The sequence below is a fragment of the Drosophila montana genome, unplaced genomic scaffold, assembly GCF_035044405.1.
Source record: "Drosophila montana isolate Dmon_TW-CO22-7 unplaced genomic scaffold, ASM3504440v1 contig_2243_1, whole genome shotgun sequence".
Lineage (NCBI taxonomy): Eukaryota > Metazoa > Arthropoda > Insecta > Diptera > Drosophilidae > Drosophila > Drosophila montana.
In genome coordinates, this window is record NW_026997132.1 from 21712 (window position 1) to 35440 (window position 13729).

The window sequence follows — 13729 nt, forward strand, 5'->3', positions numbered from 1 at the left end:
TACACACTCGTTGTTGCTGCGTTTCGTCTGCGCGAGCTGTTCGTGAATTTCTTTACTGCTTACACTTGAACTGAATTCTGCCAAGAGTGCTCGTTTGAGAGAGTTCCAAGTGCTCAAACCTCTCTCACTCAATACGAAGAGTTTCTTTTTTTTTTTTTTTGCACAATTATTGTTGTAACGTAAGATCGTTTTCAACTTTGTTCACTCCTGTTCAATCTTGCTCAATATTGCTTAATCTTGCTCACTCGTGCTCACACTTGCTCAATCTCGGACGAGCGCCCAAAATGTGGGGTTTTATATTAAAAGTTTATTATAAACAAGTGTGTTTTGAGGAGATGCTGGTTTGCAACCCACTTCGGCCCCTTTTATGTTTTATAAATTTTAATAAAAATCAAAGGAGCCTTTAGACTGCTTGTAATGCGTGATTTACTTCTCGAACTTTCAACAATAACTAGATTAGTGGTGAGCAATTTACAATGTTATTTTATGGTGGTTTAAAAATAATAGTATGTGACTTCAATATCGTGATTTGAGAAGTAAAGATATATTGTAATTCAGATATAATATTATTCAGAGGGCGTTCTGCTGCGAACATGCTCCCCCCGTTGGAAGATACAAGCTTTCAACCGATGTGGTCTCGATTGGCAGAACGGCGATTTTGGCAATGGCTCTCTTGACCAGACCATTTTGTGTACGAATGACTGCTACTCTCACAATGCCGTCGTCACCCGTGATGACGCTGTCGACTCGTCCAAGCGGCCACCTGAGTGGTGGTGCATTGTCCTCCTTGAGCAGCACGATGCTGCCGGCCTGAAGATTTTGCGTGGACGATCGCCATTTCCCGCGCTCTTGGAGCAACGACAAATACGATGTACTCCATTTCTTCCAAAATGATTGCTGCATGTGACATATTCGCTGCCAACGGCTGAGGCGACCTATGCTTAGGTAAGTTATGTCTGGCTCGTCGATAGTGGCATTGGCTTTGCCCCAGATGAAGTGCCCAGGCGTGAGTATCTCCAAGTCATTCGGGTTTTCTGTAATAGAGCAAAGCGGTCTTGAGTTAAGCATTGCGGATATTTGACAGATGAGAGTTCGGAATTCGTGGAATGAGAGAAGAGAATTTCCAACGACGCGGTAAAAATGATATTTTGCTGACTTGACAGCGGCCTCCCACAATCCTCCAAAATGTGGCGAACGGGGCGGAATGAATTTCCAGTTGATTCCCAGAGCTACGCAGTTGCGAACAATCTCATTGCGCTGGGGATCGCTTATAAACAGGTCGCGCAGTTCCTTCAGCTCATTTCGAGCACCCTCGAAATTTGTGGCGTTGTCTGTCCATATTGTATGCGGTTTCCCTCGAAGGCTGATGAATCTCTTCAAGGCAGCGATAAACGATGACGTGGACAGGTCCTCTACCAACTCTAAATGCGTTGCTTTCGTTGCAAAGCATATAAAAATTGAGATGTAGCATTTCGTTGGTGAGCGATTCCTGACCTCTGATTTGACGTAGAAAGGACCGCAAAAGTCGATGCCAGTTACGTGAAACGTCGGACTTGGCTGCACACGCTCAGCTGGTAGCGGGGCCATGACTTGCTCCAGAAGTTTAGGTCGCATTCGAAAGCAGCGCACGCACCTGTTGATGATATTTGAGACAGCCTTGAGACCTCCGATGGGCCAGTATCGCTGGCGGAGTGTTGCTAGAAGGAATTGCGGACCAGCATGAAGAAATTCCAAATGATAATATGTGATCATAGCTGCGGTCACTGGCTGGCGTTTAGGCAACAATAACGGATGCTTTGCTTCATGTTCCAAGTTTGAGTTCTGAAGGCGCCCGCCGATGCGCAAGAGTCCCTCAGCGTCCAACAGTGGGCACAATGAACGAAGTTTGCTTCTTGTTGGAAGCGGCCTTTTTAAGCTGAGTGCTTTGTACTCTTCGGCGAAGTGCGTAAGTTGAATGTTTTTTATAAGTAAATGCGTTCCGCACTTGATATCATCTGGAGTGAGTGGACCTTTTGAACTCGTCGAATCAGATCTTTTTAGCGCTATAAATCGATACACGTATGCGAAAGTGCGCTGTAACTTGGCAAATGTGTTGTTGAATTTACAAGATGCCGATAGGTCCGTCTTCGTTGATAGTACCAGCACTTTCTGGCGTCGTTCTGGAAGCTCAAAGGGATAGTCGACGTTTTGAGGCAAAGTCGAGCTAGCGGCCTGTATAAATGGGGGTCCATTATGCCATAGCTGTGAGTCTAAAAGTTTCAAAGGTGTGCATCCACGTGATAAAATGTCCGCAGGGTTCAGCTGAGAGGGTACATGATGCCAGGTCATGCCCTTGGTCCGCTCCTGTATTTGTGATACCCTGTTGGATACAAAGACGTTAAACTTTGAAGGTGATTCACGAATCCATGCAAGCGCTACTGTTGAGTCGGTCCAGCAATGATATCTGCATTCGAACTGAATGCACTTGGCAATGTTTCCTAAGAGCTCTGATAATAAAAGTGCAGCTGCCAGCTCAAGCTTTGGGATTGTCAGCGTCTTTAATGGGGCGACCCTTGATTTAGAGCATAGCAAATGTGATGAAAATACCCCTTGCATTTCGGATCTGACAAATACGCAAGCACCATAAGCGGCTGTGCTGGCGTCGCAAAATCCATGCAGCTCTTACGTAGCCAGTGGCATCAATACAAAACGGGAGAATTTCAAGCTGCTGACAAATGAGAGTTGCGATATGAGTTTGATCCATTCGAAGTGCAGCGACTGCGACAGGCATTCGTCCCAATTGACCCTTTCCTTCCACAGTGCTTGGAGAAATACCTTTAACCTGGTAACGATGGGCGCGATCAATCCGAGCGGATCGTAAAATCTCGCTATCATTGATAACATGCTCCGCTTTGTGACTGATCCTTCGGGTACGATCTCCGCAAAGTTGAAAAGCAGGCTATCAGAGCTAGGGCTCCAAGCTAAACCAAGCGTCTTTGCAATGTTGGTGCCATCCTTGAACTCCATTAGCTTCTCACAATCGGATTCGCTTTCTCCTTTTAATGCATCAGGCTCGTTTGAGCACCACTTTCTGATTGGAAAGTGACCTTTAGCCAGTAGCAGTTTTACTTGCTGTCGGATCTGAATGGCTTCTTCTATAGAGTCCCCTCCAGAAATTAAATCGTCTACGTAGAAGTCGCGACAAACTATCTTTGCAGCTAGTGGAAAGGTAGGCTCTTCGTCGTGGGCCAGCTGCTGCATCGCTCGAATTGCTAGAAACGCAGCGGGTTTGGTTCCATACGTTACTGTATCCAGGGTGTACGTCCTTATGCTTTCATTTTGGTGATCACGCCATAAGATGCATTGCAGAAATTGATCTGGATGCGTTATTCGGACACAGCGGTACATCTTACAGATGTCACCGCACATGGCAACCTTTAAAAAACGAAACTGAATTAGATTGTTGAATAATTTGGGTTGAATTGCTGGGCCTGTATGCAAGAGATCATTCAGAGATGCGCCTGATGTGGATTTGGCTGATCCATCAAAAACGACGCGAAATTTGGTGGTTGAGCTATCTGGCTTTTCTACGCAGTGGTGGGGTAAATAGAATTGTCGGACAAGCTGCTGCTTGGAAGCCAAAGACATGTGGCCCAAGTCGATGTATTCGCGCATGAATGCAGAGTAGCTCTCCTTCAGCTGGTGATTTTTGTCCAATTTGTTTTCGAACGACTTGAAACGTCGTAGAGCACGTTGATATGAGTCTCCGCGTATCGAAGCTGAGCTTTGCTGGAAGCCTAACTGAATACTGCCCTGACTTTAGTCGCGTGTAGCCTTGAAGAAATAGCTGCTCACATAGTGCGTCTTCATCAGAGAGCGCAGGGGTTGTACCGCAGCAATTGTCGACTTCCCAGAATCGTTTTACAATATCCGACAGTGGATCCTCCCATGGATTAGGTTCCTTGTAAAGGGCTGAAAGGGATGTGTGTTTGTTGTGTACGCGAGAGAGTCCGCCAGACGCAATCCATCCGAGCTTGGTCTTTTGGAGCGTTGGTAGGTTATCCGCCATTCGAATTTGGCCGATGCAAATGAGATCGAAAAATAGTCCGGCACCAAGTAATAAATCTATTCTTTGAGATTTGAAAAACGTTGGATCCGCGAGCGAGATGTTTTTGGGGATATTCCACCCAGAGATGTCTAACCCAAAGTAGGGCTGATAATCCGTTATACCGCGAGTAACGACTGCTGAAAATGATGTGCTGAAGCTCCTATCACGTGACTGCGCTGATATGTCAGTGGACATGTTAGAAGATAGGGTTGATTCGCCTATACCAGATATTGATACGGCAGCATGATGAGTTTTGAGTTGGAGCTGCTTTACTAGACGAGCAGTGATAAAGTTGAGTTGAGATCCAGAATCCAGTAATGCACGGCAGGGTATGAATACACCTGAGTGGCTCTTGGCATATAAGATGGCGGTTGGAAGCACCACATAGTCTACAGGCTGGGCATTCGTGGCTTCAGGTGCGAATTCAAGGGCAGTGCTGACGAGAGTTGAAGATGGTGGATTACTTGAAGACGATGCGTGAGGCTGGATCGTGGTTGCAGCCTGCAAGCTTGGTGTAACAGGGCAGATGATTGAGTTGTGATGGGGCTCATGTGCAGCAACGAATGATGTTTTTGTTGACAATGCCTGCAGTGACCTGAGCGACATTGCTGCAAGCCATGCCCTTTGCGCAAGCAGTTTAGGCAAAGATGCAATCGCTTGGCCTCCTTGTGGCGCAAACTTGGGGACAGATTCAAAAACAACGGGCATTTAACAAGAAAATGCTCTTTTGAGTCGCAAAAATTACAATTTTGCTGGTAATTGTTAGATGAGGATGCAATGAATGTGTTACGATTCAATTTTTGTACATTTCTGGTAACCTGGTGGCTAGGCGTAGGTGCCGTAGCGCCTTTCAAGCTTTCCATCATGCGGCATCCTCTCTCTAAGAACGCCGACATATCCGTCCACCTGGGTAGCTTATCCGTTGCAAGCGCTTCCTGCCACTTTTCCTGGGTGTGGTGATCGAGCTTGTGCGATATTATGTGTATGAGTAATCCGTCAGCCAGCTCCTCAGTTGTGCTAAGCGCCCGAATGCGAGTTAATTTTGTCACTCAACTCACGCAACGCCTCTGCTGATCCCTTTTCAACACCTGGCAGCCCGACTATAGCCCGCACGTGGCCCTGAAAATGTAGCAACTTATTATCAAAACGATTTATGAGTAACTCCAACGCCTTGTCGTAATTCACGTCGACAGGCTCTAACGATTTGATTGTGTTGAGAGCAGCACCATCCAAGCACGCACGTAAATGTTGTAATTTCTCAATCTTACTCAGGTCCTCATTGCTGCCAATGACAGTCTTGTACATGGCGTACAAATCCGGCCAATCCTCGTAGGAGCCGCTGAACCTGGGCAGCTGCAATTCCGGTAGGCGAGACTTACGGTTGAACAAGTGAGCAAATGTGTGATTACTTTCAGCAAAGCGTGGGATAGTTGTTGAATTGGCGTCAGTCATACGTCCCTTAGTGACTACGTCCATTTGACGAGCGAGAGTGGATTTGATCTTCCAGTAAACCTTCTCGAAGTCTGAGCGTGCGTACGTTGAAAGCTCGAGCAAATCTAATTTTTCTAGCCTTGACTGGCTGATATTAAACTCGGCCTTCATGCTCTCCGCAGATTCTATACGCACCATCAGATCGGCCTCGTCAAAGCTGATCATCTCACCAGCGCTGAAGAATTCGTTCATTGCTAATAGTTGGCGTTGAACAGAAGCGCATTACCGTTTTATGTGTGCAGCGGCTTGTGTATGTGTATGTATCGAGATCAATTGTAGCGGCACTTGCATTCACATTCATATGTATGTATGTAAGTATGTAGGTATCTGCTCGACGGCTTCTTTTCTAAGCAAATGGTTGTGCTTGGCACTGATATGCACCAAACAGCTTGGTTATAATAGCCGATCTGCTAAATAACGCGATAAGATCGTTAGAGAGAAGCGCGCACTCGAGCCGGTGTGCGAAATATGTACATACATATGTACATATGTCTGTACTTGAGTTTAGTGCCTATGCTGCAGCGGCAAAAGAGCGATGAACAACGAAAAAAAGATTTGCGGCAAGACGAGAAGCAAGAAATAAAAATCACGTCGGGGTCACCAATGTTTTGAGGAGATGCTGGTTTGCACCCCACTTCGGCCCCTTTTATGTTTTATAAATTTTAATAAAAATCAAAGGAGCCTTTAGACTGCTTGTAATGCGTGATTTACTTCTTAATAACTATCGATAGATTAGTGGTGAGCAATTTACAATGGTATTTTATGGGAGTTTAAAAATAATAGTATGTGACTTCAATATCGTGATTTGAGAAGTAAAGATATATTGTAATTCAGATATAATATTATTCAGAGGGCGTTCTGCTACGAACAAAGCGTATTGTTGATTTAACAAATTGTATTGCTTAGGATGCTTAGCATTCGAATCAAAGTAACGAGCAATCATCTTCTGCTCGACGTCCAGTACGTTGCCCTCGTGGCTTTGTACTGTCCTCGTTGATCGTCGTTTTTGGATAACTCGCCGTTTGGATACTCGTTGTTACGCGTCGTGTATTCGTCGTCCATCTTTTAGCGAGCTCGATGTCTAGGGATTCTTGTGCTGTTGGTTGTGCACAGTGGGATTTGGGTATACAGCATTTACCCAACCCACATATAGCTACAATAGTTTGAAAATACATTACTTTTTTGAACAACGATATTGTCTTTCAAAATATGTTGTAGATACGTTGCATTTATAAGTTTCATTTAGCTCCTTACAAATAATCAAAATCCGAAAAATATCAGAGCTATATCAAATAGTTGGCATGCGAACTATCGGTTGAGCAAATAAGGTTCTTGTAAAGAAAACTTTGTTTATTAAGATATCTGGATCAAACTAGGAATTTGTGTCTATACAACATTTTCTAAACAACAACTATATCAAATAGCTATCAAAGGATTTTGATCGGTCGAAAATTAAGTACTTTTATGAACAACTTTATTGTTATCATAATGTGTTGATCAAAATTGGAATTTATAAGTTTTATTTAGCTCCTTACGTGTATGCAAACCCCTAAAAACAGCGGACCACTTTATCAACCAGTTGTTATATGAAAAGTCGGTTGTACATTAAGGTATTGTAAAAAACTTATATCTTGAACACTTGCTCCGAGCACATACTCCTTTGACCATCGCCGCAAAACTGTTGCTTGAGCAACGAGACAGCTCGCCAGCGATTCAAGCAGGTGAGACCCTGCTTGTCCGGGGTCCCCTCGCTTATTGCTCCCAGAGGCCTGGAATTGAGAACGGCTCCACTGCGACAAGAGTCGTCTGCAGCTCCTCGGCCGTTAGCAGTAAGCTGCCTACCGTCCGTAGGAGTAGGTGCTTTGCAGACTTCACACCTGCCTCCCACAAACCCCCGAAGTGCGGAGCTCTTGGCGGTATGAACGCAAATTCGTATCCGCTTTTTGATGCCTCTTTCTCGATTCGAGCTCGCAACTCCAGGAACTGGCGACTTGCTCCTACGAAGTTCGTAGCGTTGTAGCAATGGATGGTCTGTGGGACTACTCGACGGCCGAAGAACCTTTGAAAAGCCATTAAAAATGTATTAGTGGATAATTCAAATACTGGTTCTAAATGAACCACTTTGGATGCGAATCAAACAAACAGTGCTATGTACGACTTTCCACGTATTCGAAAAGCCGTGCTAATTAGGCCACAAAAATCGAAGCCACAGATAGAAAATGGGCAGAGAGCTCGGATCTGCTGGTAAATTTCCCATAATTTGTGTTAGCAGACGAGGTTTGCATTTAAAGCAACGGATACATGATCTCACTGTCTGACGACAGACCTCTTGAGCGTCAATCCTCGTAGGAGCCGCTGAACCTGGGCAGCTGCAATTCCGGTAGGCGAGACTTACGGTTGAACAAGTGAGCAAATGTGTGATTACTTTCAGCAAAGCGTGGGATAGTTGTTGAATTGGCGTCAGTCATACGTCCCTTAGTGACTACGTCCATTTGACGAGCGAGAGTGGATTTGATCTTCCAGTAAACCTTCTCGAAGTCTGAGCGTGCGTACGTTGAAAGCTCGAGCAAATCTAATTTTTCTAGCCTTGACTGGCTGATATTAAACTCGGCCTTCATGCTCTCCGCAGATTCTATACGCACCATCAGATCGGCCTCGTCAAAGCTGATCATCTCACCAGCGCTGAAGAATTCGTTCATTGCTAATAGTTGGCGTTGAACAGAAGCGCATTACCGTTTTATGTGTGCAGCGGCTTGTGTATGTGTATGTATCGAGATCAATTGTAGCGGCACTTGCATTCACATTCATATGTATGTATGTAAGTATGTAGGTATCTGCTCGACGGCTTCTTTTCTAAGCAAATGGTTGTGCTTGGCACTGATATGCACCAAACAGCTTGGTTATAATAGCCGATCTGCTAAATAACGCGATAAGATCGTTAGAGAGAAGCGCGCACTCGAGCCGGTGTGCGAAATATGTACATACATATGTACATATGTCTGTACTTGAGTTTAGTGCCTATGCTGCAGCGGCAAAAGAGCGATGAACAACGAAAAAAAGATTTGCGGCAAGACGAGAAGCAAGAAATAAAAATCACGTCGGGGTCACCAATGTTTTGAGGAGATGCTGGTTTGCACCCCACTTCGGCCCCTTTTATGTTTTATAAATTTTAATAAAAATCAAAGGAGCCTTTAGACTGCTTGTAATGCGTGATTTACTTCTTAATAACAATCGATAGATTAGTGGTGAGCAATTTACAATGGTATTTTATGGGAGTTTAAAAATAATAGTATGTGACTTCAATATCGTGATTTGAGAAGTAAAGATATATTGTAATTCAGATATAATATTATTCAGAGGGCGTTCTGCTACGAACAAAGCGTATTGTTGATTTAACAAATTGTATTGCTTAGGATGCTTAGCATTCGAATCAAAGTAACGAGCAATCATCTTCTGCTCGACGTCCAGTACGTTGCCCTCGTGGCTTTGTACTGTCCTCGTTGATCGTCGTTTTTGGATAACTCGCCGTTTGGATACTCGTTGTTACGCGTCGTGTATTCGTCGTCCATCTTTTAGCGAGCTCGATGTCTAGGGATTCTTGTGCTGTTGGTTGTGCACAGTGGGATTTGGGTATACAGCATTTACCCAACCCACATATAGCTACAATAGTTTGAAAATACATTACTTTTTTGAACAACGATATTGTCTTTCAAAATATGTTGTAGATACGTTGCATTTATAACTTTCATTTAGCTCCTTACAAATAATCAAAATCCGAAAAATATCAGAGCTATATCAAATAGTTGGCATGCGAACTATCGGTTGAGCAAATAAGGTCCTTGTAAAGAAAACTTTGTTTATTAAGATATCTGGATCAAACTAGGAATTTGTGTCTATACAACATTTTCTAAACAACAACTATATCAAATAGCTATCAAAGGATTTTGATCGGTCGAAAATTAAGTACTTTTATGAACAACTTTATTGTTATCATAATGTGTTGATCAAAATTGGAATTTATAAGTTTTATTTAGCTCCTTACGTGTATGCAAACCCCTAAAAACAGCGGACCACTTTATCAACCAGTTGTTATATGAAAAGTCGGTTGTACATTAAGGTATTGTAAAAAACTTATATCTTGAACACTTGCTCCGAGCACATACTCCTTTGACCATCGCCGCAAAACTGTTGCTTGAGCAACGAGACAGCTCGCCAGCGATTCAAGCAGGTGAGACCCTGCTTGTCCGGGGTCCCCTCGCTTATTGCTCCCAGAGGCCTGGAATTGAGAACGGCTCCACTGCGACAAGAGTCGTCTGCAGCTCCTCGGCCGTTAGCAGTAAGCTGCCTACCGTCCGTAGGAGTAGGTGCTTTGCAGACTTCACACCTGCCTCCCACAAACCCCCGAAGTGCGGAGCTCTTGGCGGTATGAACGCAAATTCGTATCCGCTTTTTGATGCCTCTTTCTCGATTCGAGCTCGCAACTCCAGGAACTGGCGACTTGCTCCTACGAAGTTCGTAGCGTTGTAGCAATGGATGGTCTGTGGGACTACTCGACGGCCGAAGAACCTTTGAAAAGCCATTAAAAATGTATTAGTGGATAATTCAAATACTGGTTCTAAATGAACCACTTTGGATGCGAATCAAACAAACAGTGCTATGTACGACTTTCCACTTATTCGAAAAGCCGTGCTAATTAGGCCACAAAAATCGAAGCCACAGATAGAAAATGGGCAGAGAGCTCGGATCTGCTGGTAAATTTCCCATAATTTGTGTTAGCAGACGAGGTTTGCATTTAAAGCAACGGATACATGATCTCACTGTCTGACGACAGACCTCTTGAGCGTTAATTAGCCAAAGTCGCTCACGAAGAAGACTCACGAGTGCTCTTGCCTTGATTATCAGAATGTTCCGTTTTGTCGCTTTAAGACCCATGAATGAATCGTCAATTTTGAATTGAAAGGCATCTTATTGACTTAGCTGCGTTTGTTGCGGAGAACTGAGGTGAATTCGAAAACCATTTGGTTAGTTCGAAACCTGCGCTTTTGAGTATTTGCGACACTGCAGACTTAATTGTCTGAAGGTTCTCTGCACATGCAGCACCAGTTAGTAGATCATCTACGTAAAAGTCGTGCCTGATAACGTCAGCAGCTTTAGGGTGTGATGACTCACTCATCTCACTTAGCTTTGTTAAACACCGTATTGCCAAAACGGGGCAGGCGCAGTGCCGTAAGTTACGGTGTTTAACCTGAAGGACCTCAAAGAGTCAGATGGGTTTTTTCTCCACACTACGAGCTGGAAATCTCGATCCGTTTCGTGCACCATGACCTGCCTATACATCTTTTTGATGTCAGCTGTCAACGCATATTTGTGGAGTCGAAATCGAAGCAGAGTCGAGTACAGCTCCTCTTGAATGGTCGGTCCAACCATTAGAAGGTCATTCAACGCAATTTGAGACGATGTCCGACATGACGCGCCGAAAACAACGCGAAACTTCGTCGATGTGCTTTGTGGTCTTAAAACACACTGAAGCGGCATGAAGTAGTGTGGAGTACTTGGAATCTGATCATCTATTTCAGACATGTGACCTAAAGTTAAATATTCCTCTATGAATTCCAAGTACATGCGCTTAAGCTCGGGATCTCGAGACAAGCGTCTTTCAAGCGACAAAAAACGACGCTTAGCAACCTCAAAGGAGTTACCAAGCTGATTGGGATCTGATTTAAATGGCATTCTTACATTTAATCTACCTGACGGCAGTATTTCCATATTATCTTGAAAGTGGCTCTCACATAGCTGCTGTTCAACAGTTAGGACCTTTTTGGCTGAAGGCAACTCCTCCATTGACCAAAATGCAATGTTTTGTCTATCGAGGTATAAGAGTCTTGGCAACTCAGATTGACAGCATGAGTCTTCTCATGACTTAACGGCGTGTAACGCCCTGATATAATCCAGCCAAAAAGTGTCTTTTGCAGAATCGGACAATTCGGACCTTATTTAATCTGACTGACAGACAGAAGCTCAAAGAACAAAGATGGATGAGCATGTCGATCTTCTGTGGCTTATAAAAATATGGATCAGCTAATTTGACATTGACCGAATGGTCAGGCTGGTAACCAGAAATGGTATTCAACATCCACAAATCTAACTAGAGCTGATTGCAATTGACTCGCGACTTCACCACTGTATGAATCTTCTTTCTTACTTGAGTATTGCATTGAGCAAACCCAGGTAAGCTGATACTGGCCTCTTCTCTACGCAGCTGCAATCCTTGTGCTAGCTCGTCTGTTACAAAATTAAAATTGTGTTAAATTGTTAAATTGTGATCCAGAGTCGAGAAAAGCTCTCGCCAAAACGAACTCGCCACTTATCGTTTCAACGCTAACGTGTGTGTTATGAAAACGACTGCATACTCTGCACTTGTTTGCCTTACATTTGGGAACAGTGTGCCCTTCCCGAAGGCAATTGATGCATAAAGGAGCTGCCTTAGCGAACTCATTCCGCTGCTGTACTGATAACGCGGTATATGCTCAATATCGAATGGCCTTCGTAACCGCAATATAAGCATTTTGGGGTCACTTGATCGTTTCTTCCACTAGCCACAGAGCACGAAAACGAACCTCGATTATTGTTTTTGGAAACTGCCTTTGAATCTGGCTTCGGGCAATCGGACGAAGCTTTGGCTGACTCTACAGCAGAAAGGTGTTAAAATCTACGATTAAAGGTTGTTTCACAATCACTCCATAGTGGAATGATTGCATAATCAAGTTGATCCTCCCATTTTCGTCTGGTCATTGGGTCAACTTTGTTCATAACGTGGTGAGTGAGAATCGCGTTAGAAATCTTTTTGTCATCTTCTATAGACAGGAGCGAGTTATAGATGGCGGAGACAGTGTCAGTCATTGATCTCAATGATGCCGCAGAAGGCTGCCTTATTTTTGGCAGGCTAAAGAGAGCCGAAATATTTTCATTAAATATTAGACATTCATTGTCGTATACTCTCTTTAGGCTGTCCAATGCTTTTAAATAATTGTCCTCTGTGACTTTAAACGCTTTAACAGTGCCTAGAGCTTCACCCGAGAGACATGAGATCAGATGATTGAATTTCTCAATGCTCGGGATCGCTTGATCGTTATGAACAAGAGTTTCGAACAGGCTAATAAAATTATTAAACTCGGAGTATTTTCCACTAAACTTGGGAAGTGCCAGTTGCGGTAGACGTGTGCGTGGAGACGCAACGGGCATGCCTATAGGCGTTGCAAGACTTAATGTCTTGATAACCGACCTTAGACCAGCCTTTGTCGTTATACAAAGTTATTCGAGCTCGGCACGATACTCATCATCTGGGTCAAAAGTTTCTACTCGAGTCTGATATTTTAACGCTGTATCTATATATGAGGCCAGCAATTCTAATCTACATTCTAACTCTGTAGACTCTAGGTTTAATTTACCCTTTATTATTTGATCATTTAAACGCATTTTGCTTTTAACGGACATATTGCGATTCTTTTTTAAATCGTCAAAACTTTGCTTGGTAGCCATATTTGACTCGAATTTAATTTAATAATTATTAATTAAAATTAAAATCGAATTTGCCAAACGAATTCAAAAACTGATATGCCTGGTCAATAAAGCGTAGTAGAGCGAGCGTCTCTTGACCGAAACGCGCCAACGAAAAATGCGTACAAAAACAATTGCACAGCCACCGCTTAGCACAAAGCGGAACGAAAATAAACGGGCTGCAGCTGGCTTGCTTTGTACGTGTATATGTATGCCTGTACTGCATTTATATACAAGCCCTTGGTCTCGGACAACTGTATAATTTACAGTGGTTACGAGTGATGGCAAGAAGGGGGAAACAAATACTAAATTATATGTCGGAATCTCCAAAGCGGTTAGTAAGTGCATGCAAATTTTAATTATGCTCAACTACTTTACAATGTGCCAAGAAGTGAAAGCGTTGGCTTCATTAGCGCTACCAAACCAATAGAGTTTGGCTTTTTTTTTTTTCGGCCGACGCGAATTTATTTTTATTTTCAATTTTAAATCACTCGCGAGCCACAGCTTTGCAGTTAAACCACTTGAGTTTGTTTTTTACACACAATTATCTTTTAAAAGAGTCCACCCGGGGGCGCCATGAAAAATTATTTTAGT

The 13729-nt window shown here is 43.6% G+C and overlaps 3 protein-coding genes across 3 annotated transcripts; all 3 read right to left on the bottom strand.

The window, feature by feature from the left end:
* Positions 1–524: 524 nt before the first annotated feature.
* LOC135427727 (uncharacterized) lies at positions 525–4935 on the bottom strand. Its single transcript, XM_064681326.1, has 2 exons — positions 4894–4935; positions 525–1034 (listed from the first exon to the last, which is right to left on the bottom strand). Exon 2 carries the CDS (start codon positions 901–903, stop codon positions 571–573), a length of 333 nt encoding a protein of 110 aa, XP_064537396.1. The 5' UTR covers positions 904–1034; positions 4894–4935; the 3' UTR covers positions 525–570.
* LOC135427725 (uncharacterized) lies at positions 951–4693 on the bottom strand. The gene is made up of 4 exons (XM_064681324.1): positions 3835–4693; positions 2666–3776; positions 1129–2359; positions 951–1034 (listed from the first exon to the last, which is right to left on the bottom strand). The coding sequence occupies exons 1-4, from the start codon at positions 4691–4693 to the stop codon at positions 951–953; spliced, it is 3285 nt and encodes a 1094-aa protein (XP_064537394.1).
* A 169-nt stretch (positions 4936–5104) lies between the features above and the next one.
* Positions 5105–5770, bottom strand: LOC135427726 (uncharacterized). The gene has a single exon (XM_064681325.1). The coding sequence runs from the start codon at positions 5768–5770 to the stop codon at positions 5105–5107; it is 666 nt and encodes a 221-aa protein (XP_064537395.1).
* Between the last annotated feature and the right edge of the window lie 7959 nt (positions 5771–13729).

What these genes read in the sequence shown, in the direction of transcription:
- LOC135427725 (XM_064681324.1), bottom strand. Translation starts at nt 4,693, where the DNA reads ATGTCGCTCAGGTCACTGCAGGCATTGTCAACAAAAACATCATTCGTT. An exon ending in GTATTGATGCCACTGGCTAC is followed by an intron (nt 2,360 to 2,665) that starts GTAAGAGCTGCA and finishes TGTATCCAACAG; the next exon opens with GGTATCACAAATACAGGAGC. An exon ending in AATATCATTTTTACCGCGTC is followed by an intron (nt 1,035 to 1,128) that starts GTTGGAAATTCT and finishes GCTCTATTACAG; the next exon opens with AAAACCCGAATGACTTGGAG.
- LOC135427727 (XM_064681326.1), bottom strand. Translation starts at nt 903, where the DNA reads ATGCAGCAATCATTTTGGAAGAAATGGAGTACATCGTATTTGTCGTTG.
- LOC135427726 (XM_064681325.1), bottom strand. Translation starts at nt 5,770, where the DNA reads ATGAACGAATTCTTCAGCGCTGGTGAGATGATCAGCTTTGACGAGGCC.